The sequence below is a fragment of the Pithys albifrons genome, chromosome 6, assembly GCF_047495875.1.
Source record: "Pithys albifrons albifrons isolate INPA30051 chromosome 6, PitAlb_v1, whole genome shotgun sequence".
Classification (NCBI taxonomy): domain Eukaryota; kingdom Metazoa; phylum Chordata; class Aves; order Passeriformes; family Thamnophilidae; genus Pithys; species Pithys albifrons.
The window spans coordinates 39,577,564-39,590,113 of record NC_092463.1 but is presented as its reverse complement, the minus strand read 5'-3'; the positions used below and the strand labels follow the sequence as shown (position 1 = coordinate 39,590,113).

Genomic DNA, 12,550 nt, shown 5'->3' with positions numbered 1-12,550 from the left:
AACTGAACTTTAAGAAATAAACCAAAACCCTGTTTAGATTAAAGGCTAAGCTGTAAGAAATAAATCAGAAAATCTGTCTAGGTTGAGGCTTGAAGCTGTAACATTGTTTAGTTAAAAGGAAATATAGGGCTGCAGAGATAAGACAGCCCATCAGATCTGTTAAAAGTCACCGAAAATATACTGCTTAACTTTGGGGAGGGGTTATCAGTTGTAACTAAGTATATAAACGTGGAAACACAGAAGTCTTGTTGAACCTGTCTTTGGCGAAATTATCCCCTATGTTCCCAGCACTCAAGAAAAGGAAGAATTTTGTTCTATTCTATTCGATTTGATTGTTTCCTTAAATCAATTGGCATATAAAATAGCTGATGAAAGATCATCTGATTGACACATAAAACTGCTTTGTTGATTTGAATGGGTCCTTTCTTACTCCAACACAGGCCTTTCGACACCAGCGGCAGCGAGCAGGAGCCGCGGGCACTGCAGGGTCCCAAGGGCTGGAGTTATGCGGCCCCTCGAGGAATGTTCGGGGACCGCCAGGACCGAGCGCTCCCGCGGGGCGAGGACCCGCCCCCTCCCCACCAGGCCCCGCGAGCCCCCGCCCCGCGAGGACGCGCCCGCACGCGCCCGCGCCCACGTGACGGTGTCAGCTGAGCGCGGGCGGGGCCGGGCCGGGGCCGGTGGCAGCGCCGGGGTCGGTGTCGGCCATGGCCTCCATCCTGGACGAGTACGAGGATTCCCTGCACCGCTCCGCCTCCATGCAGCAGAGCCGCACCAGCGTGGGCATCCCGCACTCCGGTAGGTGTTCTCCTGCGCCCGGTGGGGCCTGCGCTGTGCCGGTGTTCCCGCGGGGAGGCGAGGGGCCAGCCCCGGCTGGTGAGCAGGGCATGTCAGCTCGGGGGAGTGCTGCCAGCAAAAGGCGTGTCGCGGTGTGTGTCGCAGGGCGTTTTTCCGTCGTTCGCTGTGTGTTTTGTCACAGGGAGTGCCTGATTCCTGTTGAAGCACAGGAAGAATAATAATGCGGGTCAGCTCGGCAGAACTGAGGTGCTGGTTACCTGCGGGAGGGCTCTGCACGGCCCTGGTGCCGTGGGGTGCAAATATTCCTGCACGAAGTGGCATATGCCTTTGTGGTCACAAATTGTAGCCAACCACACCTCTGCCCTGCCCAGCTCAGAGCTGTGGTGGCTGGTTGAGAACGTTTCATCACTTTGCTTCCTCTTTTCTCTCATCTCTGAGGAAGACAGCTCTGAGAGTGTTACGGATGTGTGCACAGCTACACCTACATGGAGTTAGTTTCGTAACCCAGAGGCAGTTTCCAAAGAGTTCATTTCTTTTGAATGGTTCCCCTTTTGCTACATGATGGCAAGGTTACCAAGAAAGCAGTCTGTATCACTATTAAGCTTTTCTGTCAAGGTCTGTGAACCTTTGGTAGACTGTCCTATTGAGGGAGGTGTCCAGTCCATGTAAAGTAATGGCGTGATGTCCAGTCAGTTGTTTCTTTCATGTGAGAGAAAGCAAACAAATGGCAGATATATTCTGTGATAATTTCAAGCCTTATTAGGTTTAATAACCACTTGCTGTTAGATGCCAGCATTCAACATTTTGCTGAGTGTGGCAGGGAAATGTAGGTTATGAGACGATTCTGTTCTACTTGGTATTGTCATGGTAGTACCAGCTGCTATGCTGAACTGGCATCTTTCAGTTACAAGTTTGGAAATACCTGGATGCATTCTTCCAAAGTTTTTCTTCATATACTGTTGCCCACTGTGAATCTTTGGCGAGACTGGGTTGTGAGGTTCATATATGTGGTAAGAATTGATGAATTCTGTCATACTATGTATATTATTGAGAATCAATACACTGACAGAATTACTCTGAGTCTAGGTACTGAAGTAGGTATGTTCCCCTTGTGTGTTTTGGCATGCATAGTTATTTTGTTGTATAAGGTTAGATAAATAAATGGCCTGAACAGCTGTTGTGCAGAACAGTGTTGGGACAATCCATATCACTGAAAATAAATTTTCAAGGACTCAGCTTTTCTTCTTGACTGCTGTAAAACTGTCTCCAGGCATGGCTGCCTTAGAGTTGAGAAATCTGCCTGTTTCCTGACAGTTGATGTTGGCAAAGGAAGTCTGGGAAACTTTAATGGTGAAGGCACAGCCTAATCAAGATTTTAATTATTCTTAAATCAGACCAGACTGGCAATTTTTAATAAAACTTGGGCTTGTAAAACTTGTGGGCAATCTGAAGTTTGAGCAAATTTTTTTTGGAAAAAGATACCATAATTAGCTTCCTGAAAGCAGTCCTTAAGGTTAGATTGGAAATTTGGGAAGAGGGTGAAACATATTCCTGTTTCAGTTAGTTGTTTCCTGCACTTGTTACTCAAACTTGTAGATAACCAGGTAGTGACTCTATGTCCAACCTGAAGTTCTGCTCCATTGTGAAGAATTAATGTAGCTCCAGCATTGGGAGACCTACTATCACCCACTAGACTTGACTGATGTTGGTGAACGTAGATCTTTGGACAGATTTAAAGATTTAAATAAATATGCAGCTTTGACCAGAAATGAGGGTGAGAAATGCTTCAGTAGAATCTCCCTTGAACAGAGAAGGGACATAAGGATTGGGCTGAAGGAGGAGGCTGTTTGAAAGGAATAAGCATTATAAAATTGAGATATCCTTTGTACAGAGAACTGTATATTAAAGAAGCTTATCCTTCCTTATCCTTCTCTTATTGGTGTCACTAGTTAAAATCCTCATGTTAGTGGTGATGATCCTACAGGTGTTATAATTGTGATGAATACAGTCCTAAAGAGTCCAGAATGCTGGAATCCAATCCACTGGCTTGAACTATGACTGAATTAACCACAACCGACCCCACCTCAGCTCTAAACCCCTGCCTACATATAAGTGCTAGTTATTCCCTTTCCTTTCTGTGTCTGGGTTTTCTTGCTGTCTCAGCCAGCCTTGTTTTGCCTGGTGATAGTCTGAAAAAAATTTGAGATTACCTGAATGAATATGACTTGACAATCCATTTACCATTTAACATGTGGGTTTCTCAGAGTAATTCTTCCCTTATATATATATAAAAATATGTGTTTATTGCTTAGCTGTGATGTCATGTGAATCTGCAGCTTGGGAGTTTTGTCTGTGTATTTTGAACCACAGTTCATACCAGCAAATTTAAACTGTGGCATTGCAGCTCCCTAATCTGAAATGAAGAAAATCCGTTTGGCTTAACTGGAAATAAAGGATTTGCATAAGTGGATAATGTTCAAGGTGTGGATCACTGTGTAAGAAAAAGACATGAACTGAGCAAAAGGCTGCCTGCTGAGATTGTGGTTGCTTTGTGTGTTTCTACATGTGCATCTTTCCTCTAAAACAAGGACCCTTTAAAGATCCTGTAGTTGGTCTAGTGGTGAGGCAGAGGCAAGGAGAAGGCATTGGTAGAAGACACAATTGAAGGATTCGTAGTGTTAGCAGTTTGCTTTCCACTACTGCACTGGCTTTTTCAACAGCACTAGGGCTGAAATTAAGAGTTTTCCAGAATAAGCTGGAGGAGGTTATAGGTATTGAGTGTGCTTCAAAGTTGTGCTGGTGGTCCCAATTTAGAGAATGTCAGGCCTATGCTCTTTAGGGCGGAAGTAGTGTATTCCCTCTGAGATACAATTCCAGATCTCTTTTTCCTTTAAGCTGACACCTTTCTAGTTAGCTACGTTGGCCATGCACAGCCTTAACTTGCTATGGCTCTTTTTGGTTTTGATCATCCTGTCCAGGCTTAACTGCTGCATGGATCTGCTTGCTTTAGAGATCCTTCACTTGCATATGGGGCAAAGCAGATGAGTTAACCTAGCAAAGTATCAGCCTGTGTGGCTTTCAAGGTAGTGTGGTCAGATGGAGATCCTCTGTGGTTTTCTTTGACAGAGGGTTGTGCAAGTCTTTGTGCATATGGGAAATTCAGTCACTGGAAAAACTTGTCTCATGGACAGATATGGATGACATTTTGTCCTAAGAACTGTTGGTGGATGCACATATGTTCCAGGATTTTCCTAATGAGTAGCATCACTTGGATTTGGTTTTATCTGAATGTCCACTGGTTTATCTGAGCACTTTTGTAGTTTTTAGCTTCCTCTTAAGAAGACCATAAAGAGTGCTGTTCTCAATTAGGAATAGAATGGCATGGTCGCTTCAAGTCCTATGTTTCTTGGTGCAGATGTCTACCCATGTGAAATGAAAACTAAATCCAGTGTGCTGCTTTTCTGTACTGCCACATGTATTATAGATTCACCTGTCTTAAAAGTTAGTTTGTCGACTACTTGCCAATGGCTGGGCTTTTGCCATTGTCATAGCCCAAGGAATGAGTTAGAACTGGATCTTGTGCTTCGCCCATCTGTACTGAAAATCATAAGAGGTTTTTAAAGGATTATACCTCTAAGACATATTTATTAACACATTTCTCCAACAGTATGTCACTTCTCTCAAGTCAGACTTTCTCCATTCTCTGCCTTTCCAATCTAGATCTCCTTTATAAATAATCCCTCGGTGTGCCTTACCACGTAAGCCACATTTCCTAAACTTTCTAGGACTAAACTGACTAGCTGAATATTTAATTAGTCACATTAGCTAACTTTTTCTGGTTGAACGCATGCCTGTTTTTAGTTCATTGATTTGTCAGGTTTGCTTGGTTGGGCTTAAAATGCAGCATGTTTCCTATAAAGTGATCATGTCTTGTCAAACTTCTTAACTCTAGCCTTAACTTAAATGGGCATTTGTTAGAATCCAGGCATGGTTTTTGAAAAGACCTGAGGATTAGGTTAGTCTGGCTCCATTTTAGGATTTGCCCTGAAATGATAAACCAGTCTAAATGGTTCTTTGGCTCAGGAAGTGATTTATGCCAAGACTGGAGCATTGATTCAGCAATCACCAAGTCTTAGCTATTGTTTTGGCTCTAATAAGTAGTTTGCATGCTGTCCTGCAAAAGCTGGGGAGTTGCAGTTAGGATAGTGTTATGGTTGGTAGAACAGGGTTGTGGTAAAGACATCATTGTGACTCCAGCTGTGTTTCACGTTTCATGCAGTAAATAATCCAACAGACTCTGTGATGAAGTCTGCTGTGTGGATACAGAAACCCCAAAATAGCTTTAAAAATAGCTTTAGCTTGTGTGTAATGAATGTAAAGTATGGTAGCTCATTCAATTCCAACATGGAATGAGAGAGAAATATATTTCAGTTAACACCACGGTGGTCTCTTGCGTAGCTTGTATGGTACTGTCTGCCCAGAGCCCTCTTTATGTCTGAGGTAATACCAGATATTCTTTCTTGTGTTGAACAAATAAACTGTCAGCCAAGGAAAACAAATTACTATGTGATTCTACTCTCATTTTCAGCTTTTTTGCAGTTTATGTGACAGTTTTGTGGCATCCCCTGCAATTCGACGCTCTTTCAAATTAATGCTTATGACAAGTTTGCAGTTCTGTGACAAGACAGTAAAGCATATTGTTACTTTTCTTTCCTGATATACATATCTATGTGAGTGCTGCTTTCTATGTACATGCTGTGGGATCGTTGTTACGGGGTTTTGTCTTACTTAGTTTTTAATTGTTCACATTCTTTCTGCAGGATATGTGAATGCACGACTGGAGAAGGAAACACCAATATTTAACAAGCAAAGGATTGATTTTGCTCCTCCAGAGAAAATTAACAGCTTAGTGGTCTCCTCTAACCAGCTTTGTATGAGCCTTGGCAAAGACACCCTTCTCAGGTAATGCTGCCAGAGTCCTGAAATTATTGCTTGTTTTCCCCTGCATTTTTTTCCCCTTAAGTTGATAGAGAATTTATATTTGCAATCCGGATATGAAGTCATGAGCCATATATGGCAAACAGCTGAGGAGTTACATGTACATGAACTTTTGTTGAAAGCATGCCTTCCTGGTTTCTCTTTGCAGGATTGATCTTGGGAAGCCAGATGAACCTAATCAGGTAGAACTGGGACGCAAAGATGAAGCCAGAGTCTACAAGATGTTTTTGGACCACACAGGTGAGGCAGTGGACTGTGTATATTTACAGACAGTGGAAGGTGGTGCAATTGAGCCTGCATAACAAGTACTGGTGAAGTTCCCTTCATGTTGTGTGCATATGGAGAACAGGTTGATCTTCTGTGGGCCAGACTCTGTTGCCCAGGGACCCTTTTGCTATTAGTAAAGCTCTGGCTTGTTGTGTCTATATTGCGTTTTTGAGCTCTCTGAAGTGAACACATGCAATTAGACTGTTTTGAGCCAGGCTGCTAAAGTAAAAGGAAATTTTTAGCCATCACTCTGTGCTGTATGGTTTATATGAGAATTTTTGAAATGGACCATAAAATGTCTGCAGTTCACTGTAGCCTTGATTGATTTTAAAAAAATTAAACCAAAGTTTGGAAAGAGATGCTCATATCTCTCACCAATTGGCAGGGATAGGAGCAAACTCTGGGAACTGTTTATCCTTAGGACACTTATTGAAACAGAATACCTTCTTGCTAAAGCATCTGGGACTAGTAAGTTAAGTTTGCAACATATGGACTACCATTCTGATCCAGCATGGAAATCCCCCACATTCATATGAATGCCTGGGAAAGTCTTGGATTACGTATGTTGATATTGGAGCTTATCAAATGTTAGGATTAGAAGCCTCAGGAATTTGGCTTGCTTAGGCACAGTCTTAATTTGTTCTCTCTTTCTCCTTCCCATTCCTGTCTCCTGTTGGCAGGCTCCCATCTCCTGATTGCTCTGAACACCAGTGAATGCCTTTACCTGAACAGAAGTGTTCAGAAAGTGCGGGCACTCTCCCGCTGGAAAGGACACTTGATTGAAAGTGTGGGCTGGAACAAATTTCTTGGTTCAGAGACCAACACTGGGCCCATCCTGGTGGGGACATCCCAAGGGCAGATCTATGAGGCTGAAATCTCTGTCAGCGAAGGAAGCCTCTTCAGCACTAACCCTGACCAGTACTTCCGACAGGTCTACACTCTGGAGGAGGAATCAGGACCTGCCCCAGTCTGCTGCTTGGAGATTGAACGAGGGATAGAAGGGAAATTTTTTATTATAGCAACCACAAGAAAGAGACTCTTCCAGTTTGTTGGCAAAGTGCCTGAAGGGACAGAGCAGCAAGGCTTCAGTTCTATATTTGCTATGCATGCTGACCATTTGCCCAGCTTTCGGGAATTTCCAGCCAACTTGGGTTTCAGTGAGATTGCCTTTTACACCCCAAAGCTGCGTTCCAACCCACGTTCCTTTGCCTGGATGATGGGAAATGGTGTTTTATATGGTACATTGGATTATAGTCGTCCTGATTCCATTTTGAGTGATGAACGGGTCTGGGTTTACCCTTCTGATATTGACATAACTGTGAACAAGCCAATATCCATTGTACTTACCCAGTTCCACTTCCTGTTGCTGCTGCCTGACCGGGTGAAGGCTGTATGCACTCTGAATGGGCAGGTTGTTTTCCAAGATCTGTTCCTGGAGAAGTTTGGCCTGCTGACACGCATGATCAAAGATCCCACAGTCCAGCAGATATGGATCCACACTGAGAAAGTAGTGTTCCGCTACCATGTCCAACGGGAATCTAGAGATGTGTGGAAGATGTATATGAATATGAACAAGTTTGATTTAGCTAAAGAGTATTGTAAGGACCGTCCAGAGTGTCTGGATATTGTGCTGGCAAAAGAGGCAGAGCACTGTTTCCAAAACAAGAGGTATCTAGACAGTGCCAAATGTTATGCACTGACCCAGAACTACTTTGAGGAGATTGCTCTGAAGTTCATTGAAGCCAAGCAAGAAGAGGCCCTGATGGAGTTTCTGATTAAAAAGTTAAGTAACCTAAAGCCTTCAGAGAAGACACAGACCACTCTGCTGACCACATGGTTGACAGAGCTGTACCTGAACTGGCTGGGTATATTGGAAGGAGATCCCTCAAAAAGAAATCTCTATTTGGATACACGGGAGAAGTTTCGCACTTTCCTGAGCAGTCCTAAAAACAAAGACTGTCTTTTTAATAATCGGGCATCTATTTATGACCTGTTGGCAAGCCATGGTGACACAGAGCACATGGTCTACTTTGCAGTCATCATGCAGGATTACGAGCGTGTAGTAGCTCACCACTGCCAGCATGATGAGTATGATGAGGCTCTAAATGTGCTATCCAGGCACAGAGATGAGAAACTGTTCTACAAATTCTCTCCAGTTCTAATCCAGCATATTCCCAAGAAGGTTGTTGATGCTTGGATTTCTATGGGCTCAAGACTGGATGCCAGGAACCTCATTCCAGCCCTTGTTAACTATAGCCAGAGTGCCAGCACCCAGCAGATCAATGAAGCCATTAGATACATGGAGTTCTGTGTCTATCAGTTGGAGGAAACCCAGCAAGCCATTCACAACTACCTGTTGTCTCTTTATGCTCTATGTCGGCAGGACTCACTGCTATCATATCTGGAGCAAGCAGGAACCAACCCAAACAGGATCCACTATGACCTGAAGTATGCTCTGCGCCTGTGCGCAGAGCATGGGCACCACCGTGCATGTGTCCATATTTACAAAGTGATGGAATTATACGAGGAGGCTGTGGATCTTGCTTTACAGGTGTGTGTGTATGTCTGCATGCTGTGATATACAGGAATGTAGCTTATTCAAGTTACCTTGAACAATGGAGCATTGAGAGAAACTGGACAGACTCGTGGGTATCAAAGCTGTGCAGCCAAGGCTAGGAAGAAAGACCTGTCTCTGTTAACATACTTCTGTGCTTTCACAATTGTTTTAAGTAGACAGCTGTTACAAGCCATAACTGAGGGTAGGGGGCATGGAAAGTACAAGGAGGAGTACTGTCTGACTTAAGCTCAGTCTCTGACATAAAGTATCTGTAACTTACCTGCCTTTATGCAAGACTTGTATAGCTGCAGGTAAGGATTCTGATTACTTCCTATTCCTAGCTGTGGTAATTGTTGCTGAAGAACACCTTTGTCAGCTTAATCTGACCTTCGGGGAGATGTTGGATTTTTTCCTATTGGCATTGCTGTGTCTTTGCTGAAATGTGTGACCAACAAAGACAATGTAACATGTATTTGCCCTTTTTGTGCTGGGCTTTATTCTCTGTTGGGTAGCAAATGAATCATCAAGGGGGAGTATTGGTGGAGAGGAGAGGTGCAGGAGCAGGTCAGTAGTGCAGTCTGAGGCAGTGGGATAGCAATAGCAGTTTTCTGTTAATGCCTCCTATAATGGACAGCAGGTTTTGAAGTTGAATGGTAGGTAAACAAAGAGGGAAAATTAATGCTGTTTCCTTGTCTGTCCGACTTCTAGGTAGATGTTGATCTTGCCAAGTCCTGTGCAGATCTTCCTGAAGATGATGAGGAACTCCGGAAGAAGCTGTGGTTGAAGATCGCTCGCCATGTTGTTCAGGAAGAGAAGGATGTCAAGAAGGCTATGGCCTGCCTCTCCAGCTGTGCCCTGCTGAAGATTGAAGATGTGCTGCCATTCTTTCCTGACTTTGTCACTATTGACCACTTCAAGGAGGCAATTTGTAACTCTCTGGAGGACTACAACAAGCACATAGAGGAGCTGAAAAGAGAGATGGAGGAAGCCACACAGAGTGCCAAGAGGATCCGAGAGGACATCCAAGAAATGAGAAATAAGTACGGCTCTGTGGAGCCTCAGGAAAAATGTGCTGCTTGTGACTTTCCACTTCTGAACCGCCCTTTTTACCTTTTTCTGTGTGGTCACATGTTTCACTATGACTGTCTCCTCCAAGCAGTTTTCCCAAACCTTCCTGCCTATAAGCAGGCAAAACTTGAAGATCTTCAGAAGAAGCTGGCAGCTACCAGTCAGCCATCCAAGAGCCACCATCGTCCCAAGGATGCAGATAGCATTAGCTTGGGGAAGGGTCAGCAGAGTCGGGAACAGATCAAAGCTGACATTGATGATATTGTGGCAGCTGAATGTGTGTACTGTGGTGAGCTGATGATCCGATCCATTGACAAGCCTTTTATTGATCCCCAAAAGTATGAAGAGGAGATGCAAAGCTGGCTGTAGTTTTCCAAATCTGCAACTGTTGATACAGGAGAGTGGTTTTGTTCACAACCTGCAAAGCTTCTGTGGTGGCAGTATAACTTCCAGGAGCAGGGACACAGTGGCTTCTGTGGAACTCCAAGGAGAGTAGTGGGGTCTTCTTACCAGGATTACAGAAAACTAGTCTTGAAAAATGGGAGAGATATACCTATGGCTGTTTAAGAACTTGAACAATAGTTAAAACTAACTTATATCCTGGAATACATTTAGCAGATATTTGCTGCTTGCAGTTGTTCTGAGGTTCTCAGTGTGAAGATAATCGAGTGCCTTGTTGTCCAGAAGGAATTGGGAATAGCCCATGATTTGTCTTCCCTGTTGCATGGTATTTGTTTTGGTGAAGGGAAGCTTAAAGGGAGAAGTAGGGAAGGACATTAAGCAATGTAGTCTTCATTAATTGCTTTCAAAGGTGGAAATTGCCCTCAGTTTCCTTTTCATTGAGAGTCTAAAACCACATACATGGAAAGAATATGAAAGGACAAATACATTACATATTTATTTCATAAACATCATGCTACACAAATACATGTCTCTGCACAATATGATCTAAGAGTGTGTGTAATTCTCAAGCAGGAGTGTCTCATAATACACTAAAATAATTAGCCTTCAATTTAAGATGTGTAATTCTCTTTCTCACAAGCTTTATGCACAAGACCATACATTTGAATTTTCTCTAGGTACTGTTTCTGGAAATGCCTGTTCATGCCTTCCTCCCTCTCTCCATCCTGTTACTACTACGACTGCCTTTGTAATAGTGGGTCTTGGTTTTGTCTTTGCCCCAAACCAAAGTTGATAGATGCAGTAGTAAGATTTCAATTGATACTCTGCAAGCAGGAACACAACCTCTTTGTATTATCCTGCAGTGCTCCTCTTCAAGCTGCACTTGATACTAGACTAGAGATCAAGTCAGAGTTTTGCTCAATAGTAGGCTACAGAAAAATTCACTGGTGTGAAATTCGCTTTGCCCTTCAAAGCCAGTACCTTGTACTTAAAATGTCTTTTGCCTTCCTGATAGTATTTGATACTTTCTGGAGATGGCTGTAACTCAGTGCTTCTATCTATTGCTCCAACTTGGAAAATTCTTCCCAGAAGATAACAATCACTGCATTGTGAGTGAGTGAATAAAAATTTCCTTTAGAGATGTTGCAAGCATTCCTTGTTTATTTAAAGAAAATAAAATTTTAATTAATTTTTGCTGTTTTGGGGCTGAATCACTAAGATAGTAATTGACAGAAGAATTGAATGTTCTAAAAGAGATAATAATATTCTTGTAATTGAGGCAATAGAAAGTACTTCTGAGAAACCTTTTCAGTTCTTTCACATGAATGTATGTGCTTGTCATCTCTCAATCTCCTAATCACTTACCGTGTTTGTAGCGTTGTAGAAATGGGTCTTTATGTTAGTGTAGGAGAATATAAACTGGTGTCCTCAAGGATCTGACCTAAGAATTCTGATAACAGTTCAGAACTTCAGAAGAACTTCTGTGCTTTTGTTGGGAGCTTCAGCCTGGAGCAAATGAATTTTATTTGTGTAAAATGACATGAGTAATAAAGAACAGATCTGACAGTAGCATGACCTGAGGTTTTGAAATCCTCTTTTCTTTGTTGAATAGGCAGTCTTGTTATCACCTGGTGGTGTGTGTTTGCTGGCTTGCCAGAAACCACTGTTTCAGTGGTTCCATTTAAGAGGTGGCTCAGAAACCCACACAAGTAGTTTTCTTTGGCTCTGGATAGCGTTTTGCTTTGAATAAGTTGATGAGTCTGACAGAAGAATTTGTGATGAAAACTAAATGTAATGCCTTTTGATGTTTAGCATTAAATCTGTTACAACTGGTCACTCCTGTGAATCATCTTCTTTTCCTGGAAGCAGTGTGATATTTAAGATTGTCTATGGCATTATAAAGTAACAGTAGGCTCCCACGCAAACCAGTTTCTGGTCAAAGTTAAGTGGCTGCTTTTCTGCCCTTTAGCAGAAACACAAGTATCAGCTCATTCTAATGCAGGGGGTAATTTCAAATTATTTGTTTTCTTTGAGATGTTCCTAATACTTGTTCCATCTCTTTACTTTTGGGGTTTTACAGGAAGCTTTCCTGGTGTATTAGAATTATTGTAGTCCTCCATTCTTTTCCTTGGTGCTGCAGAAGTTGCATCACGAAATGTTTCTGTTGTGCTCTGAAGTTTGCTTATAGACCTTTCCAGAGAGATCTGCTTGTCCATAATATTGGAAGAAGCATGTATCCATGGGAACTGAGGGATAGCAAGTAAATAAAAACCCTCAAGCCTTTGCCTGAGATGGGGTGGTAGAGGAAGGCACCTCAAGAACCTACTGATTCTCAGTTAACAAAACTAGAACTAGGTACGTTTTTTTAATTTAATAATTAGTATGCGATATTCTCTGAGGGCTGTTGGCGTTTGCACCACATGCACATGCCACAGATCTCATGGTTCCTTACCATTGTTA

The 12,550-nt window shown here is 42.7% G+C and overlaps 1 protein-coding gene across 1 annotated transcript; it reads left to right on the top strand.

Annotated features, from left to right (window-relative positions):
* The first annotated feature begins 665 nt into the window (after positions 1–665).
* On the top strand, positions 666–11,926 carry VPS18 (VPS18 core subunit of CORVET and HOPS complexes). The gene is made up of 5 exons (XM_071558419.1): positions 666–798; positions 5,619–5,760; positions 5,945–6,036; positions 6,744–8,614; positions 9,329–11,926. The coding sequence occupies exons 1-5, from the start codon at positions 708–710 to the stop codon at positions 10,055–10,057; spliced, it is 2,925 nt and encodes a 974-aa protein (XP_071414520.1). The 5' UTR covers positions 666–707; the 3' UTR covers positions 10,058–11,926.
* The last annotated feature ends 624 nt before the right edge of the window (positions 11,927–12,550 follow it).